The following is a 23,264-nucleotide window of genomic DNA, read 5'->3' on the forward strand; positions in this document are numbered from 1 at the left end:
GCTCCAAGATTCCTATGCAATGAAATAAAGAAGTCAAAGTTCGCTTGAAAATATAAGCAGTATTTTTCTAAATGCGCAATCTGAAATATGATACCATGGTCATAGTAGGATATGTTACAAGTCTTACGGATAGGAAAATATTCTGAAAACATCATTTAGTCACTATGTTTATTTTTGACATTCATGGAACATTAGTGAAAGTATACAGTTCTGTGTGTCCGTCAAGTGTGAGTGTGCATGCATTTTCATGCATCTACATCTGTGGTATAATAATGTTATTTCTTTGGCAATAAAAGGCATGCCTTAATACTACAGTTCTCATCACACAAGTAGGGCAGACTTCAGTTCCACAACATTGCACAAATGTTCTCGTTGCTTAATTACAGCAATGGATGAATATTAGTGGTGTTCATTTTAAAAAAGAAAGAATCTCATGCTATTTACAGTAACACTGTTTTTCATTTTTATTCCCCTGCTGCCTGCCAGTCCTCAGTCCTCTTGTTATGAAATCAGTTCATTCATTCCTCTTTGGGGTGAGAGATGGCTGCCGGAAAGCCACACAGTCATCATGAGTTTCCTAATTTAAGCCTTACTCTTTCTTCTCAGCAGCTGATATGTGACTTGTAGGGGCAAGGGCACTGCATCGCCTTCCCCTGTGGGTGTATGTATTTCTGCACATCAGCCTTGAAGACTACCATGGAAATGCAGCCTGGCCGTGGTAAGCACACATCTCAGCTCATCTGCTGCAGACCTCCCAACTTCTTAGCTCAAGAATTCTGGACGAAGCCAAAAATAATGGGGGTACAAAAATCACAGTTGATTTGTAAATTTTACTCTAAATCACCTACAGAGTTTCTAGACCAATGTGCTTTGCATTAAAGCTTATTTTCTGAGGAATAAGAAGTATAAACTCTGTTTGGTGTGGCTGACTTGACAGTAACTTTATAAGTGACAGGCAAATATATGGGGCGAAATTAGTGACAGCTGAGATGTATAACCAGCTGTATTTCTTTCTCTTCAGTAGGCGCTAGTATGACAGCGAGTCACACTGCCTCCTTCCATCCCAGGATTGTAGCCCCTCATTCCTTCATCCCCCACACAACTCCATCTGATCTACTAACCGACCTTGGGCCATGCTCAGTGCTTCATCCCTGTACACCCGAGATAGGCTCCTTACAGTAACAGTTTCATTGGATAACTGTATGCATTATTTTTTAAAGTAGGTATTCCAGTTTCACAGTCTACATGTCACTTTAGTGAGGGAAAGTGGAAATTTGCATGATAATCCAGTCAGTTTCATACCAAGTATGCATTTATTCTAGAAGCAGTCTGACTTGCTCTGCTTATGATTACAGCTCTTTGCTCTTCCTCTGAAATGCACTATTATCTTCTAAGATATTATTACAAATTTAGACTTGCTCTATCAGTAAATATGTCAACAGCCTGGGTATTAATTTAGAAACTTGTATTTTAAAGTGGGTGGCTGTGAAATGAACGACAGCATAGACTACTCACAGCATATATGTGATGATTCCCAGACTCCACATATCCGTAGAAAATGAAACGTGATCATAGTTCACCACTTCTGGAGCCAAGAATTCTGGTGTACCAAAATTTACTTTCAGTTTCTCTCGTGGTTTATATCTGTCCCATAAAGAAAAACAAAAATTAGACTCCAAGATTTGTACTTAATTCTTTGAAACCACAGTTTATGATACTCTCTTGTGCATAAACATGGCTGAGGTCAACTAAGGTTATCGCATATAAACATTGCTTCTCAAGCAGTAATTGGGACTGAATTCTTAGTGAACAATCCCTGGCAAAAAAAAAAACAAAAAACTGAAATTCCATTTACTGTTCAAGATACGTTCTAATCAGTTGGAAAATCATCCAAAAGGTTAAAAATACATATAGATGATCCTATGGCACCTGCCTTCCTTTATTTATTCTACTGCATAGGTTCATAGGTGTGTACTAGGCTAATGGCCCTGGAGCCTTTACAAGCCTAGCCCATAGACTTACCCTGGCATCGTGCCACCCAACATTAGTTCCCAGTAGAGTAGAGTAGAGCCACTGGAGTGATCCCCGGGGTGAATTTTCTATTTCCCATCCACTCATCAAGATTTATCTTGAAGAGGGCCAGTGAGGTGCTCTGTTTGACATGTATGGGAAGTCTGTTCCATAGCATGGGCAGTCTCTGGGTAATGAACCTGTCCCTCCAGCATGTTCTGTTGATTGTGGTAATGAGGTTGAGGTCTCTGGAGTGTGTGGTGCAGAGGAATTGGGATTTCTTTAGATGTAGAATTTCTAACAGAGCTGGGTCAGGCATGGCTTTGTATGTCAAGCAGAGATCGCTTCTAAGTAGGCGATATGAGACAAAGAATAGTTGGAGTTTTTTGAGTCTGTCCATATAGGACAAGTGATTAAGGCCTAGGATCCTCTTTGTGGGGTACTTTTGTGGCCTCTCCAGTTGTTGCAGGTGTCTAGTGATGTACATGCCAAATGGGGCATTGTACTCAATGATTGACCTAATGAGGGAAGAGTACAGGGAGACAATGACCTCTTTCTTCTTGGATGCAAAACCCTTAGTAATGAGATGTGCCACATAGAATGACTTTCTGACTACAGTGGCAATGTGGTGGTCAAAAGAGAGGTTGCTGTCAAACTGCGTTACCAGATCTCTTATAACGCCTTCTGTGTTCAGTGGACTACCATATAAACCGAGTTTCCATAATTAGATCAATGATCATGGATGCACTGTTCCTACAGATAACTTTATTTCACATTTATCAGGTCTGGCTCAAAGCCTCTGTAGTCACCTTTTTGGGAGGGTCCAAAATACCAAACAATTTAACGTTTATTGTTGTTGTTGTGTCTTTTGGCTTTTCCCAGTTAGGGGTTGCCACAGCGGAACTCCGGTCCGCTAATGATTGGCAGTAGATTTTTACGTGCCGAGTTGCCAGCCCTGACACACAACATTCAATGAAGGTACGCCCATTCATGCATGTCTCCACACAGAAGACACTGTAGCTGAGAATCGAACAGGACAACGTCTTACTGTGAGGTGACAATGCTACCATTTATTACACTGATCTTATTGAAGTTATTGTCTTCATCTCATCTGTGTGAACATTTATTTGTATGTCCAAGATGTGCAGTCATTGCTGGTGTCTTTACAGTGGACATGATAGCCTGCAGGTGTTAAGTAAAAACAATTTTCATGTTGTTTGCATAAGTGAGGTGAAAGGACTTGAGTGCTCTAGTGATGTACAAATTCTCGTAGTAAAAGACAGCTAACTGTCACCCTATTTTTGTTTAGCTTAATGAGTGGTGCATTGGTATTCTTCACTCTGGGGCCACCTACGACTAGGACATTGTTATGTGGAATAGCAGTGTCTGCATAATTCAAAATGCACAACTGACAGTACTCCACCCCCTCTCCTTTTCTTCCTCCCCCTTTCCCAACAAAGCTTTTTTCCTCACTTTTTCTCTACCTTATTTAAAACACAAACTACTTTACAAAGTAACTACTCTCTCTGATTTCATTACAAGTCATTAACCAAGTCTAGACAATAATTAACTTCCATCTACTTCCTTCCAGTAACATACTACAAATCCAACCTCACCTACCTCAGTAAATGCATAAGTGAGCCTCTCTTCATAAACTTGTAAATAAAGACCTGATATAGGTTTGCTAAACTCCTGTAAATATTGACATCCAATTCAACTATGTAAGCAGTTAATACAAATATATCCCTGTATTTTTCTGAAATTCTTAAATGTATCTGATTGTATCTGATTGAATCTGTATTTACTTCTATCTGAATATATGTATTCTAGAGCTTCAATGTATCAGAATGTATCTGTATGTACCTGTATCTGAATGCATGTATACCTGGAGCTCTTCTCCCTGGGCCTCCGCTGAAATAGGGCATCTAACCTAGCCGGACTATTCCAGTAAACTAAAGCAAATAAATAATAAATAAAAAAATGTACCCAACAATTACTAGTCTGTCTTTTGTTAAATGTTAATTTAATAACCTCTCTCATCTTTTTCACTTAGTACTCACACCACCAGCTTTCATGTTCGCTAGCTCAAGTTTTATCGTCCCGAGCACTCAGTTATTATTTTCTGTATTTTCTTTCCTTGTCTGCAAGAAATTCATCTAGAGTTGCCAGAATACTCCTATATACATAGTTAATACTAGTTCCCAGTAAATTCATGGCCAACCTTAGGCTGAATAGGTGCTATATTACCTTGTATAAAGGCATGCCAGATAGTACAGTTGTGTACACTTACCATAAATATAGAAATGTATTCACTGTTGCAGTCATCACACTTGGGTTAACCTGCCAGGGGTAGCCCTCAGTTGGCCCGAATACCAGCGGCTTAGTATTTCTGCATCAGTTGCTGTAGCTTCAGGACTGACCTCAAGTCATCAGTGGTATAAAAACAGGCAGCCATCGCCATTACATCAGTTTTTCTTGCCCCAAATGTCAGGAGCCCCCAAATAGGGAGGTAAGTTATGGTGGAATAACACCACCAGTAGAAAATAAATACCAATAGCCCTGTAAGGGGTGAGAAAGAGAGAGAGAGAGAGAGAGACAAGGGGGCTGGAGGGTGGGAAACCAGGACTGCAACAGTGAATACACTCGAACATCTACATTTATGGTAAGTGTACACAACTGTACTATGTTCTTCGTGTGTCACTGTTGCAGTCATCACATTTGGGTTGATTCCCAAAGCTGAACAATGGGTGGAGGCAGTCAAGAAGGGTTGGGGCTGGCTAGTATGCCCTGCAGGACTGCAGTTGCAAAGCCCGCCCTGGATTTGGAAAAGATAGGCAGGTGGTAATGCTTGATGAATGTATGGACAGAACTCCATGTTGCAGCTTCCAGGATGTTCCTGGTAGGGACTTCTCTGAGAAAGGCTGTGGAGGTTGAAGTTGCCCTAGTGGAATGTGTTCTGACCCCTTGTGGTGGTGGTTTTCCACGGTGTTTGTAACAGAAATGGAGACAGTGTGCTGTCCATTTGGAGATGGTTTGTTTTGATATGGCCTTGCCCTCTGCCCCTGGTGCAAAGCTGACTAGTAACTGGTCAGATTTCCTTAAGAGCTTAGTCTTATCCAGGTAGAATCTGAGCTGTCTGTGCACATCTAAAGAGTGCAAGATCCTTTCCCCCTTATTTTGAAGTTTAGGGGAAAAAGGTGGGCAAAGGAATAGACTGGTTGAGAGCCACACTGGACACCACTTTAGGCATGAAAGTTGGCTTAGTCCTGAGGGAGACCCTGTCGGGATGGAAAATGATGAAGGTTTCCACAGCCATAAGTGCTTGTAGCTCAGACACTCTTCTAGCTGAAGTGATTGCCAAAAGTAAGACTGTTTTCCAAGACAGGAATTTTAACTCTGCTGAAGCTGCAAGCACAAAGTTTGATCTTTTCCAACACAACATTAAGGTCCCAAGCAGGGGTAGGTGCTCTTCTTGGTGGTCTTAAGTTAGCCCCTCTCAGGAATTGTTTGATGAGAGGGTGTGAGAAGAGAGGTGGCTCAGTGCTGTAATATGCAGAGATGGCAGAGGCATGGATTTTAATGGAAGTGAAGGAAAGGCCACTGTGGAGTAGGTGTGCTAGGCAATCCAGGATGAGCGATAAGGATGGCTGTGCTGGGTCAGCTCCTGTAGTCTGGATCCAGGAACAATAACTTTTCCACTTGTCAGCATAGGATTTTCTACTACTGGGTCATTTGGCTTCACGTATAACATCCAGGACCTGCTTGCTTAGGCTGGCCACTGGAGGAAAAGTCAAGGAATAAGCCAGGCTGCCAGGTTCAGGGTGTGCAATTGTGGATGCAAGAACTCTCCCTCCTGCTGAGTCAGGAGAGTTGTAATCTGAGGGAGGTGCCATGGAGGTAACGGGGACAGACTGCGCAGTAGTGGGTACCAGTGCTGACATAGCAAGTCTGGGGCAATCAGGATTGCCCTTGGTCTCTCCTCCCTTATTTTGAGTAGTAAATGCATAGATTGAGACGTTTTCCCAGTGGAAGGATTGGGCATCCACTTTCCATGCCTTGCTGTGAGGTTCCCCAGTGCAGAATTTGCTGAGGTGGTGGTTGTAGGGGGAAGCAAATAGGTCCACCTTCGGAATACCCCATTTCTGGATCACAAGGCTGAAGGTGTTGTGGTTTAATTGCCACTTGTGTGGGTCTAGGAGATTTCTGCTTAAGTTGTCTGCTAGAGAGTTATGGTTGCCTGACAGGAATTGGGCTTGCAGGTGAATATGCATGGCTGAAGCCGTGTTCCAAAGGGTCATGGCTAGCCTGCAGAGTTGGTAATAGTGGGTTCTCCCCTGCTTGTTGATGTACCACATCACTGTGGTGTTGTCGGTTTTGATTAGAAGTGGTCCAGAGAGAGTAGAGATCTGAAAGCTGTTAGAGAGTGCTGAACAGCTAGCATCTCTTTCTGGTTGATGTGCAGATGAATTTGGTTTGGGCTCCAGTGGCCCTGAATGCACCTGCCGTCCAAATGTGCACCCCAGGCATAGTCTGATGCATCTGTCGTTAGAGTCTGGGCGGCATGGGGTTGTGTAAAGGGAAGTCCCTTGTTGTGGTTGCATGCTGCTGCCCACCAAAGGAACTCTTTCCTTAGATAAGGTATCATAGGTATGATAGCTTCCAGTTCCTGAGAATGTTGGCACCAAAGACTTTTTAAGTACCACTGAAGTTTCCTCATATGCAGTCTGGCATATGGAATTAGTAGAATGCAGGAGGCCATGAACCCTAGAGCTTGTGGATAACTGGGTTCTGGTGGCCATTTGAGAGAAGTAGCCTGTCAGATAGGCTTGGAAGATGTTTAGAATGGATAGATCTAAGATTGGGTGCCAGGTGCCCTCTTTCTGGGTACCAGGAAAAGTCTGGAATAAAAACCTTGGCCTATCTGTTCTGCAGGAACAGGCTGAATTGCCCTTATGGAGAACAGGGACTGAACTTGGTTTTGTGCCTCTGCCCACTGGTTTGGAGGAAGATCTGGGAAACCTTTTGGGGTTGACAGCATGTGGAAGTAAAATTTGTACCCCTGGGATACTATGTTGAGGACCCACCAATCGTTGGTAATGGAGACCCAGTTTTTTGCATGGTAGGCAGGTTTTCCTCCTAGGGACATAAACAACTGGGCAGAGGCGAGGGGAGGAGTTGAGAAGTAATTGTGAATTCTTTCCGTAAGGGGGTGGCTTAGCACTCCCTGTTTTAGAAGTGGAGGTACTCCATTGCTTAGATCTCTGCATGCCCTGAAACTGTTGTCTGGGGGGGTCTGCTTCCCCTAGGTCTAGTCTGAGGTGGCCTTGAGGGGGCTGGAAAGGACCAATGTTTTGAGGGGCAATGCCTACTGAATCTTGGAGGCTGTATTTGCAAACAGTCTTTGACTATCTGCATAGACTCAGCTTTTTCTTCCATCTTTTTTAAAACCTCTTCTGCTTTGGTGCCAAACAGATTGTCTTTGTTCAGAAGTACGTCCAATAACTTTGATTTGACATGGTCTGGCAAGGTCTGTTCCTTAAGCCAGGCATGCCTTCTAAGTGCAGAACCTGTGACTGCTGCCCTGCATGATGCTTCTAGGGTATCAAACCCACATTGCAGGGTATGCTTGCTGACTTGGCTTGCAGAACGCATAAGCTCCTGTAATTCTTTATTTTCTGCACAGTCAGGGAAGGTAGATCATTTTTGCTTAATAAGTTCCATAGTATGTTGCTGGTATTTCAGCATGTGGAACTGACAATTTAATGCTCTAATGGCAAGAGTTGCAGAGGTGTATACTTTTTTACCTCATCTGTCTAACGCTCGGGAATCCCTGTCCGAGGGGGTGGGATTCTTAGCTGTGGTTGTTTTATTCCTTTAGATCCTTGGGAAATGACCTCTGGGTAAACAGTAGGATTCTTAAAAAGAAATTTGTGTGAGTCAGGGACTCTGTAGTACCTGTCAGGTTTCCTGGGAGCTGGAGGTAAAGTATCAGGAGTCAGACTGGATTCCATAAAGACATCATCCACAACATCCAGAACATGAGGGATAGCTAAGGGTCTGTGCTGTGGTAAATCTAAAAATTCCCCGAGTCTCTTTTTGGACTGAGGATAATCCTGGCATTCCCAATGGAAATACTCTCTCAAAGTATGTAGAATTCACCGAAAGAAAAATCCTCTGGAGGAGAGGCAGAAGGAATGGATTCCTCTGCATATGAATCCTCATAAACAGATAAGGGCATGTCTTTATAATCAGAAACCTCAGAGTTGTCGGACTCTTGGTCAGATAAAGCTGCTGGGGACAAGTCTCTTTTCCTTTTAGCAAGGGAAGGCTGGCTTCCCCTAGTCAGCATGATAAGGTCTTCCACCATTTTAAGCATCTGTGATTATGGCAAGGAAGCAGGCGCTTGAGTTTGGGTCGTTATTTTTTTTAGGCGTAACTCATTCTCTGGGCCTTAGAAACTCGGTAGTTTTAGAAAGAACTGAAGATGCAAAAGAAGTCATTGGTTTATGTCGAAAACCTGTAGTGCAAAGAACCTCCTTAGAAGCTGGTGCCTGCACAGTGGCTCTGGACCCATCCAAGGTAGAGACATCCGCAGGTTCCGTATTCAAAGAAGAGTCTCACCACATACCGGAATCTGAACGAGTCTTGGTAGCAGCCTGTGAATCCATTGAAGCGGGCATCAGGGGCTGCAAAACCGCCTCACTGAGTACCGGTGAACTGGCGACTAGCTTAACGGAAGCGTCATCATCAGTTTTAGACCTGTGCGGTCTGTCTCTGTCTTTATCCTTACATTTTTTCAGAAGATCGGTAGTCAGATGGCTTACTGAACCCATTTTGGAATACGGAGATCGAAAGCGAAAGTATTTAGCTACAATAAGCGCCCAACGATGAATATTTCAGCTGTTGAACAAAGCATAAAACCAGCAAGAGTGACGTTGTGGTTTGGGCCTAAACAAGTGACCCATTAAGAATGGAAATCTCGGTGTGGTATTTGCTTTCCACAGGCAAGACAATTGTTAACTTTTTCTAGAATCGGTTAGAACAAGAAAAAAGGATCCCTAATGGGGTACTTAGCTTTAGAAGACTTCAACTTCAACTTCGGAAATGAAAACTCAGGTAGCGCCGACCGGCACTCGTGCAAACTGCTTCTGCCTCGGGCTCCTTGGCAAGAAAGACTGATGTAATGGCATCGGCGGCCTGTTTTTATACCACTGACGACCTGACGTCAGTCCTGAAGCGACAGCAACCGATGCAGAAATACTAAGCTTCTGGTACTTGGGCCGACTGAAGGCTACCCCTAGCAAGATAACCCAAGTATGATGACTGCAACAGTGAAACACGAAGAACATCACAGAGTTTCTATTCTATTTACTGCTGACTGAACAACATAGAAAGGCTTACCCTGGCTAAGAGTACATGCATGCTTAACATTTGTGCAGGAACACTAATCAGAGAATCTGTCTTCTGATTTTACATGGCCTCTGTTTACCTGTACCAAATTATTTTTCACAATTTTATTTCACAGTGTAGCAACCCTTCAGGAGGTTTGCCCTGTGACTTGAATCAGGTTAAAATGTTTTTTAGATCCAGTTTATCTACTACCTCATTGGAGATCCTCAGCTAACATTACACAACACAGACAGTCAGACAAGGTGGCTCCTTTCCCCAGCCCAGATGATACTATGCAAATTGCTGGTGTTTGTCAGTCTGCTATGGATCGGACTCTTTGGAGACTCAGTACATGTGGTGAGATAGCGAGACAGGTAGCAGGTATCATTGCACTGACTCAGTAACTCAGTCTGTTAAATGCCTTGCATACAGAACAGTTTGGATGGTGCAGTGGTGCAGCGGTAGCGTTGTCGCCTCACAGCAAGAGGTTCTCTGGTTCGATTCTTGGCTGGGGTGCCTTCTGTGCAGAGTCTGCATGTCCTCTCTGAATTTGTGTGGGTTTCCTCCCACGTTACAAAGCCATGTGTCTGGAGCATTTCTTCCTGGGCCTCCGCTGAAAATTGACTTCATTCCAAGATAGACTTTCCTGGTAAACAAATGTTAAATAAACAATTGTTAAATAGATAAATCATGCAGGCACAGGAGGCTGACAGGTGTGTGATGCAGGTCACAGGATCATTCTGCTGCATTTGCCTATGTGCTCAGCTGCGATAGAGGTGAATATAAAACTGATGTCTTTGATGTAAAGGATGTTCATTACACTTCCTCTTTTAGTTTTACTCTGTTTACAAAGGATTGCAGCAGTATTGTGGGCAGACTTAATGTTAGTTTTGAAATAGAATACCTTTCATTTTGCCATCCCCAGTAGTTTTAAAAATATACATGAAACCTATTGCTTAACTTTTGTCCCTCACATTTGAAATATCATATATTTATATTTCTTTTTGTAGATTCTAGGGGATGATGTTATAAGATGTGATGAAAGTATGACAAAATATAATGAACAATGTAAATCAAAGGCACTTACCAGGGTCTTTCTGCATATTAGCTTTGAAATAAAACAAAAACAAAAAGATTTATCAACATATTTTAACAGAATGGGAAGAAAACATAGTTTTTGATTACCTATCCAATCAGATGCAAGAACACATCTGCTTTTGCCATTAGAACAGTTAGAAATCAGATCAAGGAAATCCATTTTAATTCTGCCACTATTATTGTACTGTCTGTTCTAGGCAAACAAGATGATCAGTTTAGCATTAATGACAAATAAACTATTGTATAAACAGGACTGATATTTTCTAAAGAAATGTAATCCTTGATGTTGGGCAGATCAAATACTATTAAAAGCTTGTAGATGCCAAATCAGAGACTGTTGCATTAATTTCTCTGACCTACCCATCTCCCTCTATGAATACTGAGATGAATGATGTAGCTGAACAATTCTAGACTTCATGTTTGCTAACTGAGCTACAAGCTGCCAAAATTCTAATTTAGTAAGAATGTTGGGAATGCAGATTACATTCCTTGCCTCTCTCTGTGACCATCAGCTTGCTAGCAGCCTAGACATTTGTCATAATTTGAATTAGTACATTTGCCACCAAAACATCAACTTGGAGAGCATATGACTAGTCAGGTTAAGTAACCAGACCAATATGAACACAGACACTTGTGTTTAGTGGGCCTAACAGAATAAATAAATAAATATTTACTATGCCGCACAAACCCAGATAATGACAGAATACAGCACAGTGTTCAATGCAGAACAGAAAGCTGATGGAGCAAAGATACTACATTCAGATAATATGGAACTGGACTCAAACTTAACTAAAACTTACTTTTGCTTAAAAAGCAATGTAAGCAAAAAGATGTGTCGAAAAACTAGAATACTGATAAAAAGTAAAAAATTAACAAAAAGGCATATCTGAGTATGGAAGTATAGCAGGTATGATGCCACCCACCATGACTTCAGTAATAAAGGTAAACATTCAAATGAAAACTGTGGAACTTTAAACTGTAATCTGATTCAAGAAAAAAAATGAATAAACATTGAGATTATGAGCATAGTTATATAATATGCTGTCACATAACATGTGATGAATGAGTAAAACCATGCCCATATGAAAAATAATAAATAAACCAGTTTACATTCTAACTAGTTAGGGAATAAATTGTGTACTTGTTGTGAGGCAAGCAGATAACAGGTTTTGTTCAGAAGATGAAGAAAGACACTAACAAATATTTTGTCTTTAACTTCAACCCTGAGGAAAAAAAACTATCATTATACCATGACCCCCCATTATTATTCCAAAACGTGCACGCTGATTGGCCAGCGTGCCCGTTGTAAATCGAGTTGTACTAATGGAAAAAGGTCCGGTCGCCCGGACTTTTTTCCATTAGTATAACTCGGTTTTTAAAACACTGTCTCGCTATGTTAAATGGGTTTAACATAGCGAGACAGCTTTAAAATAAGCAACGGAGATCTCATTTAACATAGCGAGACAGTGTTTTAAAAAAAAGGCAACGGAGAAAGCAAGATCTCCGTTGCTTTTTTTTAGTTTTTTGCTATGTTAAATGAGTTTAACATAGCGAGACAGTTTTAAAATAAGCAACGGACATCTCCGTTGCTTATTTTAAAGCTGTCTCGCTATGTTAAACCCATTTAACATAGCGAAGCACTAAAAAGAAAGCAACGGAGATCTTGCTTTCTCCATTGCTTTTGCCCACAGCTTTGATGTACTGCGCAGGCGCGCAGTACATCAGAACTGCCACGGATGCCAGACATCTGCGGAAGGGCAGCAAACAGGCATTATACTATGCCATTATTTAAGAAAAGTAATAGTTTCTTTTCTTAAATAATGTCATAATATAATAACCACTTCTGGGTGGTAATGCTGTATTTACGGTTGGCTTTGTTTGGTCCCTTGGCCTCGACCAAACCACGCCAACCGTGGGTAAATCCAGCATTACCCACACCCAGGCGTGGGTTATTGCTATAGTAATGCACCCTGAAACTGAAACAGATGAAGCTATCGCCATCTAGTAGCAATTAGCTGTAGTTATAAAGTAGAACAGCTGTGGAACTTGACTGTTTTTTTTTTTTACCATTTGTTATTGAAGGTCATAGATTTCTTTCAGCTTCTTCTGACTACTTGTCAGACTGTATTTAACCTAAGAAGCTGCTCTACAACTTTTCCAAATGTTTGCTATGTTACTGTGGAGTGATTGAACTACAATAATCTGCATGAGGCTCAGTGCTTTGTGTAAAAGTAAAGTGAAACATGTTATTGTGCTTATAACAAGTAACATGCCCACTACAAGTCACTGCAGAACAAGAATAGGGTCAATGTTTAAATTGAAACCTATCCTTCTCAATAAGGATACAGCTTTTCCTGTAAAAATACATTGTGATCCTGTAGGATATTCAGACAAAAAGTGCACCACACAGCCCTGTTTCTAGCAGGCTTGCGCAGTGTGCCAGGTTTTTGCAATTCATAGACTGCTGTAGTGTTGCAGTGCTATGAATTCAAAGGCAAATACTGCTACAGTGGTCTAATTTCACATGCAAATGTGGTAATCTGGGGTCTCAGCTAATGTAAATTGTTCCAGGATCAAAACAGCACAGTAGAGTGATTCACAGACATGCTCTTCTGCATTAATTTAGAACAGCACAGTGGAAATGAACATGCTGTTTCAATGGATTCACCTTTTCATTCTGGGGCAGCAGAACAGGGAGTGCCATGCCAAGTAAGTAATGTTAGACTATGTTTGTGTGTGTGTGTGTGTGTGTGTGTGTGTGTGTGTGTGTGTGTGTCTGTCTGCCTTTCTGTCTTTTTGTCTCTCTGTCTCTGGGTGCATGTGAGTTGGTAGGGGGAACACCTGTGCAGTTATTCCATCTGTGCCAGGTGTCTAATTTAGAGATGTGAAAAATGAGCCACTAATGAACTCAGTAGTTGGCTCCATAGCTACAGTAGTGCAGTACAGCTGCGTAACACTAACAGCACTACAAAGCTGATGTCTTTGAATCTCAACCCCTTCTGCTTTGGTTTTAGGTTATGGTTATGCATCATTTGTGTATCATCATGAATTTTTCTTTCTTTGCTTTTTTTGTTGCATTTAGCTCGCAAGAGGAATGCACTTATTACAGTTTCAGACCTTATGTTCATTTAACCTCAGTTAAGAAACAGAGGCAAAACCTAATACCAAATAAAGATTTTGTGTTGAGTTTAAACTTATGAGAATGTACAGTTGCTACATTCAATGAAGTCAGTAAAGATTAACGCTTCTGAAAATCGCAGTCATTGCTGACCAATGCAGTATTTTTTGTGACGATCACCTTATCTATGTCTATTTAATGTTACAAGTACAGATGTGTGTGAAATGCTCACTGTAACAGTAGATCCTTGAATAATACTGATGCCCTTTGCTGGGTTTCATAATCCCTTACAGTTTGAGTATTGGTTGCAATGTCCCCAATCTCAATGAGCAGATTCAGAATGGACTAATGGTCAGCCCTTCCTTTAGGGTCAAGCTGCCATCTGAGCATTGCATATATCCCTATTGCAGCTTAGACATTGTCAGTTCTTGTTACTCTAACATGAAGAAAGAACGGTTGAATAAAATCTATAATCAATAAAACATTTCCAAATTAACGAATCACCAAACATATGAAATAAAGATAGTGTTAGCATTTCAGGAAAAAAAAAGCCTCACGTAAATACATATCAAAGATTAAGAAGAAAATTCCACATATTAGTAAAAGAATGTGAAACATATTTTGACATAAAAGATGGAATTTGCATTCAATAATCATTTTCAAATGGTAAAGGAGGATGGGAGGATAGCAATCAGCAGCCATCCATATTATTCAAGGATTTATTTTTGTTGTTCTGAGTTCCTCATAGAGGTGAACGATCCTCATCACAATGACTGTCTGCTGCTGAATGCCACAATTCCTTGTGTTTGGATGGAGCACAAAGTAACATCATATCACCTCTAAACTAGGAAGCTTGTACATAAAAAGTATGATATAGAGAGAACAGAAGGTGAAAAGAGACCTGACTATACACTACCTATTTATAAAGTTTAATTAATGTGAAGAAACACTTAGTAGTTTAGTAATATTCTCAGTGGAAGCAATTCTAGAAAAGGTTGCACTTCTTAAAAAGGATTCATAGGAAGCTACTGCCCTGATATAATATGTTTGTAGTCTTATTTTTCAAAATAAAAATCAATACAACTGCCAAAACATTTGGAAATAAACTACTAAATTACTAGGTTGCCTTTTTTGCCTTTCCCAAGGAAACATAACCGATTCATTTGTCAGTGCTGAATATTGGTTTGTTCTGAAAATGTACTAGAATCATATTGGTTAAAGATGTGTGCTCAAAAAATGACCACAGAAAAACAAGATGCAGCATTTTCATCTTAAAAATGCATTACTTTCACATGCACAATCAAAAATGCCAAAAAAAGATGACATTGACTTTACGTGCTTCAAAGAAAAAAACAAATGATTACAGTAAAGAAACAAACAACATTTTGCTATTGATTAAAGCAAAAAAAAAATCATTACATCACTTTTACCAGAAGAAGTGACAGAGCAACTGAATCTGATTTTATCTCAACTGTACTCGGATGGCATTTTAAAATGATTAGGAGACAGCAGCACAGAATCTTTTGCTGTTGACTAAAAAAGTTTCATTGGTTTGGAATAATACAGAAGAAAAAAATGATCAAGAATTAATAATTTATTAAAGAATGTAAAAAGTGATCATTAATTAATTTCTTAAAGAATGCAAAAACTGATCATGAATTAATAATTTATTAAAGAATGTCAGCTATTTTATGCATAAATGTTTAGTATTATAAGCTTATTTTTCACAAGTTTCCTATCCTCTGCAGCGGCTAGACTGATTTGATTAGGGGAACAAATAAAGAAAAATGATAAACTGGAACTATAATAAATTAAAAGGGTGGTACAGTTGTCTCCAAAGCACAGTTCTACTATGAAATGATGACTTCCTGAAAGCTGACGTTCCAAATGGGCAAAAAAAAAAATGTCCCAAATCCAAAAGGTTAAAAAAAATCCTTTTTTTTTTTTGAAGGTGGCGAACCCTGTCTACCTCCAAGTGTGGGCAAGCCCCCCACAACCCCAAACTTATATTATATACAAACTCCACACTTGTACCAACTCAAAGAAGGGAGAAATCTCCCTAAAGAAGTGAATCATCGCTGGTATACTATTAGAAATCTTACCGTCAATGTTTCTTATGGGGAAAAGTATTCACCATTATTCTGTTCATAGGTATAGCCCCTGTGTTCAGTGCATATCTTGGTGACTGTGACTGATTTTGGATTGTTCCTGTTGTTATATTGTTGGCCAGTCAGGTCGATTATTATTTTCATTATTCTGTTCATGTTTTTTTTTTTTTTTCCATAGGCTACAGACAGTCAAAAATTTCACCTCAATCATGGGTAGGAGAGCCCCAAAGCACACAAATAAAAACAGCTGAAAATATGATAAAATACTTTACACTAGAAGAAGAGAAATTACAAAATATTCAAAGTATGAGATATACTTCAAACAAGATTCAGGGATTTAGAAATAATGAAAGAAATAAGACTACCAAAGTTTTGGTATATATAAGCAACATAATACCTAAAGACATGGAACACAAAATCATACTACTATACCCACAAAATGGCATAACTGATTTTTAATAAACTATAAAGAGGACATTCAAGAACCACTATGGAAATTTATGTCCCAGAACAAAGAATATGAGCACACAGAAAATTACAAAACAATACCAGAATTGTTTGAAAAGGTAGTAACTTCAGCACTGTAAAAAGCATCTACAAGAAAACCATTCACTGAACATTTATTCACCTGAGAAGATAGCAAAAATTACAGTTAATGAGACATACTGGAGATGTAATACAGAAAGCAAGACATTCATTGTACCGCCCAGTGCCTCACACACCACTGGAATAAACTTCCCCTAGATGTTAAACAATGTGACTAACTATATTTCTTTAAACATAACCTAAATGACTATCTGGGTGTCCACAAATGTAGTCCAGTACTGACCAATATGGCCCTCTTGTAGAAAGGATGTGCTGTCTGAGGGTGGGTACTAGCAAGATGAGAATGGTCATGAGAATCAGTGGCCTTGGAATATCTATAAATTGATGAACCTACAAGATGGTGCAGTGGACAGACTTTACTAAATCATTACTGGGGCTGTAAAAAGACAATTAGGTTGCCATCATCTGTAGCAGACAGTTTCCATAGAAAGCCCAGGGTGATTTTTTGGTATAGTTTATGTTTATATGTGAGAAGGAAGGAAGGAATGTTGTGGCAAATCTGGGAACCAGAAAGGAGACTTACATTAGCTAATGGTACATGGGGAACATCATTGTTCAATTATAACTTTTCATTAATGGCTAAAGTTCATGAATGACATCAAGGAGTGAAAGAGACAAAAAATAAAATGGAGGCTTACTTTTCCAGCTGTGCTGAAAGTTTATCTCAGACTTTTCTCAACAACTACATTGAGAGATAATGACAGTAATTAAATTGGATTGGTAAATCTAGATGACTCTTCCAGACCACTGGCAATCAAAGAGCAAACAAGCAGAAGGCGCTGAATGGAAAAGTAACATTGCTGTGAATAAAGCATTAGACTGAGCTATTATGAAATATTTCATTTAAATGACTGATGCCACATCCTTATGGGCAGAAGCATACTTAATTTCAAACAGAACATTTAGACTGCTTGCTAGAATTATTGGAATGGGAGAATGTAATGGCAGCCCCCACATAAATGTTAATTGCTACATTGATAAATGTTATAATAAACCTATCTGTAGTTGAAGGAAATAACCTAACTATTTTGGAGGCGAAAAAAAAAAACATTGTTGAGTTATTTTAAGTTTGGACCACCAATGTAACATTGAAGATAAATGAGACAGAATATTTAATCCTTCTGAATTTAGTCTTTTTGTTTCACTAACAATTGCTAACAACTGCAGTTGCTTGCCATAACAATTGAGATATTTTAATGTCAACATTTAAATGTGACCTGTAAATAAATAGTAAACTTGAGAGAGATCATAGGTTCATAGGTTCATAGGTAAGTACTAGGCTATCTGCCCAAGGGCATTTATAAGCCTAGCTAGAATGTGTTGGCTTTCACCACCCCCTTAGATTAGTTTCCAGTGCCTCTGTCCAGCAGAGCCATCAGTTCCTTGTGCCACTGTCCAGCAGAGCCATTAGTTCCCTGCACCACTGTCCAGCAGAGCCAGTGCAGTGATCCCCGGGGTAAAGTTTCTGTTTCCCATCCACCCATCAAGGTTTCTCTTGAAGAGTGTTAGCGAGGGGCTTCGAAAAGATTAGGCATTGAGTTAAAGGTGACATGTTACGAGTGCCACAGCTGTGTGCCTGATGACAGACTGCTATAAATCTTTGAACTTATTACTCCCATGTTATATGCTTGCAGTGTGTCTGTTGTGCTATCTTGCCAGTGTGTAACACATGAGGATTTAAACAATGGAACAATAATGATATTAAGGGTATTACTATGAAAACAACGATGAAGCTGTACTGTAGAAACAACACAACCTGTACTAGCTTTGTACAATGTTTCAGTATTACAAGAGTACCATTGTGCATATGTAATGGCTGTTAAAAAAGGCAGAACTTTAAATAAATCTTAGAGCAGGTTGTTATTTGCATTTATTTATTCATTCTTTCTTTGTTGACCAGGTTAGTCTTACTATGCTAGTGGTATCTTTTCAAGGGTGGCACTTATACTACTAGGGCAAATTTGACCAGGTCACCGAGGAACTTTCCTTACTGTTTTTGGTAGGATTCATGGGACTTTATACATTCACCTAAGTGACCACCTCGCTTTAACGTCTTATCCAAAGGATGACACATTTAGGAGTGTAGCACCTTACTAATGCTGGACTGCAGTGTCAGCAGTCCAGTTACTTGGAGTGGGAATAGAACCCACAGCCTTGTTGCCTTTGAGCACCAATGTGATTGTGCTACATGCTAAGACAATGAGCCAGTTTATGAATAAAGCAGTAATAACATCTACACAGCAAGATATAATCTTGCTTAAATTATGCATGCTGCAAATGAGGTGAAATGGAAGCATTTTATGATATTGGTACTTTTGAGCTGGGGAGTATGAGAAGATACAAAATGCCAGTAATATAACTATGTGACTGAGTAACCATTAAGGAAGAGATAATAAGAATGTCTACATTCATGATTAGTCTTGTGAAACAAACAAGGAAAAAAATTGAGCAAAGATTTGAGTCAAAATTCTAAGAGTATAATAGTGAAAATAGAACTTTAATACTTATGTATCATGAAGACACGTTTGAATTGAAAGATGATATAAAAATACATATAAATAAGCAATATTTTATGTAGTTGGACTTTCAAATTATTACTGCAATTGAAAGGAGAACCCCTAGTTTTACTGTTAGGTTGATGATGGGTAAACTAGGTGAATTACTTTATAATGGCAGGGCATGATATGCTAGCAAGGCAAAATGATAGAAGACTGTTAGAATGAAATATGCCTGCCTGTGTGTAATGCGCATGGAATAAGACACATAATTTAATTGCTCACTGTTTGGAAATAAGAGCTAAAATGAAGGTCATAAGTTTGATTATATGTGGACTGTATGAATATTTAGAAGGTAATGTTTAGGAGAGTGGATTGATGGGAAGAAAGGAAAGGATAACAGAGTATTACATTGCCTATTGGGTATCATTCTGGACATGTCTGCCTGAACCCTGATAGAGGGTCTTGAGAATGTTGGGTGGTAGTTTCTGTTTAAAACAATTATCAAAACATGGGGAGTATTTTAACAGAAGATGATAGGTATAATACAAGGAAATCACTGAATAAAACGCAGTGGCATAAAAGGGTAATCTGGGATAGCTGATGATATCAAAATAAGAGCTTGATAAGCTGTATCCCTTTGCTCTGTCAATTAAGGCTTTAAATAGTAGTTGTGTAAGTATTCAAACATATGGGTTTGTCTACCACGTAAGGAGGAAGTTCCCTACAGGTGAGTGAATTAAAAAGAGTGGGGCAAAAGGGAATTATTTGGTGATATTTAATTACAAAACTGTAGAACTGTTAACTTATAACAAGATTAAGCTTTAACTGTTAGGAGTTATTTACCTGAAGCTATGTTGTACATGTTGTCTCTGTTGTGATATATAAAGGTCAACAATATTTAAAAAGAAAGAGCTGGAAAAATTGGTCAAGGAGTAGAAAGTGTTAGTGAGGACAGGGAAAAGGCAGACATTCTCAATAAATTGAATAAAAGAAATACCCTCTCAGCTGCTAAACGTTGCTCTATGGCAAGTAAACAAACAGGAGACAAAAATCCAAGAGCAAACCTCCATGGATATAAAACCACACTGTAAAAATACTTTATTATAAGTTAAAATGAAGGAAGTTTTCTCTGTGATAAGTGCTTTCGGCTGTTCAGCATTCTTCAGACCAGATGAAAACTAGCTCCACTCACAAATTAAAAACAATTGTTTCACCAATCAACAGTGAGGGCCAGGAAACTCCCATTTCCAAAAAAGGTAGATTCTGTTCTTCCCTGGAGTGAACCCTCACAATAGAAATAAGGTTTTAAAATGTTATGAGTGTAAATAAAATGAAACTTTATTTAGCCATTTTACTCATAAAAAATAGGTTGGTTTTGGTTAATGCTATAACCTTACTGAACACTCAATCTCCTGCTTTTGAACAATGTTGTTGATACCAGGGGATCTAGCCGCTCTCATATTAATATTCCTTTCCGTTTCTATTTACTCCATTAAATTATGAATATCACCTCCACGATTTCCAAGTTGTATGAGGTCTATGACCATAAATTTAAAAGAATGTGTACAGTTCTGCAAAACATGATTCGCCAGAGCATTCTTCTTATCAACATTTTGAATGTCATGTAAATGTTGCATGATCCTATTTTTAAACAACTGGTTAGTCTTGCCTATATAAAAAGCAGGACATTTTCTGCAATAGGCAAGGTATTCCAGATTTTTGGTGTTGCAATTCACATAACCATTTAGACTATAAATCTTTCCAGTAGTTGGATGACAGAAGGAATTCATTGGATCAATATAAGGGCAAGCTTTACATTTGCCACACATAAAGGTGCCTTTCTTGTGAGTTCTTACAAGACTTTCTTTGGGAAAGCCATCTTTGTTTCATAAAATCCTTTATTTATTTTTATTTTATTTTACATTTGTTGACTGGGCTAGTCTAGCTGGATATATGTCCATTTTTAGTAGAGGCACGGGGAGAAAAGCTCCACAGCAGATAGATACAGCTTAATATATATGTGTAAATATAGACATAAAGGGTTATTAAAAAATACATTTAGTTATACATGGTATGAAAAGTCATACGAGTCTAGCTTATTTACATTACATAGCAAAAAAGAGAGCCATGAGAGAATGACTTACAAATTAGGTATATAGAACAGAAGGAAGAAGACAAAAGGACATTTTTGACAACAGTGTTTAAATGTAGAAAAAAAGGTTAGTTATGATATAAGTAGATTCAGCCAGCGTTAGTACATGGACACAGCTATTGCGAGTTAAGGAAGATTTTTAGATGCTTTTTGAAAAGAGGGGTAGATGAAAGGGATGTGAGATTACTAGGAAGTTTATTCCAATGGATTCCAATAGTGTTAGTAAATAGAGAATCACCTGATTTGTTATTGGATTTTAGGGTAGCGGCTAGTAATTTATTGGCTGAGCGAAGGGTGCTTAAATTTTTATAGGGGTGGATTAAGTTACAGAGTATGGGAGTATTTGTAGGGTGATACAAGATTTTGTGGGTGATGGTTAGTTGTTGGAACAGAAGCTGGTTTTGAAGTTCCAACCATCCTAGTTTATGTAGATTTTGACCTTTTCAAATTCTTCTTGTTCTGAAAGGAGAAGCTAAAGGTATCTCCTACTATCTCCCTTATTTTAACATTCTCTGTAAAAATAAGCCAATATTTCTTGATGACCTCACAGACTTGTCTAGAATCCGTGCTATACATTACCAAACACCTTAAAGTATCTGTTTTTTTACTTTTATAAGGTTCTTTAGAACTTGCTGTTTGTTTATGATACCTTGGAAGACCATTTGTTCTCCTTATAGTCTCACTATTACTGGAAGTGATGCTAGCTTCTTTCAGGTTATAACCTTTTTTCCATTAGGCGTTGCTGTATCTTGTTCTTCTCCTTTTCAAAATCCTCATTATTGGTACATAACCTTGAAGTTCTGATAACCTGGTTCGCCATGACGTTTTTAAAAATATGGTTGGAATGCATGCTGCTTCTGTGAAGATAGTGATTTCTCCAAGTCTCTTTCCTAAATTCAGAAGTAGCTATGCCTGCCTCCTGGCTATAAGCAAGCCTGACATCCAAAAAATCAATACTTTCTCTTGAAAAATTCAAGGTGAAACTGAGAAATTCGGTGGTCCCATTCAAATAATCACAGAAGGACAATAAATCGTGCTCACTTCCACCCCATTAAATAAAAATATCGTCCACGAAATGACCATAGTATCTTAGATGGTGGTACCAAGGATTTCATTCCTGTATAACAATCATCAACTCCCATTGGACAAGTACTAAGTTGGAGTAGCTGTTTGCGCACAGGGTGCCCATAGCCACACCCCAGCATTGCAGATAGTAAGCATTCCCATAGTTGAATATATTAGTGTTGAGAATGATTCCTAAAAGATCATATACTAAGTCCGATTTATCATTTAGTCCAGTAAGAAAAGCCATAATAGCTTCAATCCCATACACATTGGGAATCACTGTAAAAAGGTTGCAAACATCCATAGTGACTAGTATTAGATAAGAAATCACCTGCATCTTTGATCACAGTTTTGGCTTGACTAACATATGGTTTTAAGGTCTCTTCCACAAATATCGATAGTGGCTCCTTTATCCATCCACGTCCCGAAACAATAGGGCGTAGTGGAGGATCTAGTTGGTTCTTGTGTATCTTCGATAAGCCACTGATGGTGGGTATAACAGGGTGTTTTACTTAAAAAAAAATCAAAAAGTTCCTTACTTAGATATCCGTCCAGCAGCAACTCTTCCAGGGTGTCATTAACATTTTTTATCAATCTAGAAACGTCCTCCTTCCTTAATTTACAATAGGTCTATGTGTCATTTAACATATTTTCCATCTTGTCCACATACCATTTAGAATCCATAATAACAATGGCCCCTCCTTTGTCAGCTGGTTTATTAACAATATCCTCATTCTCTTTTAACTGATTTAGTGCCATTTTGTCTCCTGGATTCAAATTGTAAAAATGGTCCCTGATGTCTCCTTTACTTCTAAGCTCATTGACCTCATTTTCACACAGACACTCTAATAATTCTACATTCGGTGGATTAACAGGCACAAAAGTGCTCCATTTTTTATACTCGGGAGCATTGGCTTGCTGTTCTGTACCAAATATACTTTTCAGAGTGACATTTCTACAAAAATACTTCATATCTAAACTAAATTCATTTAAATTAGAGCGTAGAGATGGTATAAAAATAAGCCCTTTATTAAGAATGTTTTCTTGTTCCTTGCTTAATGATACTTGCGACAAATTCACTATTAGAGAATCAGTTACATTCCTCAGGGGAAAAATTTATTTTTCTTTCTCTGCTTTGCGATCTGGAACCTCGGTTCAGACCTTGTTTCAGAAAAACCGGGAGGTTCTGGAAAATCGGAGCATGCTGAGCCCCTTCCTTT

General features: G+C 39.0%; 1 protein-coding gene across 1 annotated transcript in view; it reads right to left on the reverse strand.

Moving 5' to 3' along the window:
* Positions 1-23,264, reverse strand: part of MYLK3 (myosin light chain kinase 3) — a 391,843-nt gene that overhangs the window by 129,191 nt on the left and 239,388 nt on the right. The window contains exon 10 of the mRNA XM_044081894.1: positions 1,516-1,644. Coding sequence (XP_043937829.1) covers positions 1,516-1,644 — 129 coding nt within the window. The remainder of the gene's footprint in view (positions 1-1,515; positions 1,645-23,264) is intronic.

Source organism: Protopterus annectens, chromosome 8.part1 (genome assembly GCF_019279795.1).
Source record: "Protopterus annectens isolate FY-2018-M chromosome 8.part1, PAN1.0, whole genome shotgun sequence".
Classification (NCBI taxonomy): Eukaryota; Metazoa; Chordata; order Ceratodontiformes; family Protopteridae; genus Protopterus; species Protopterus annectens.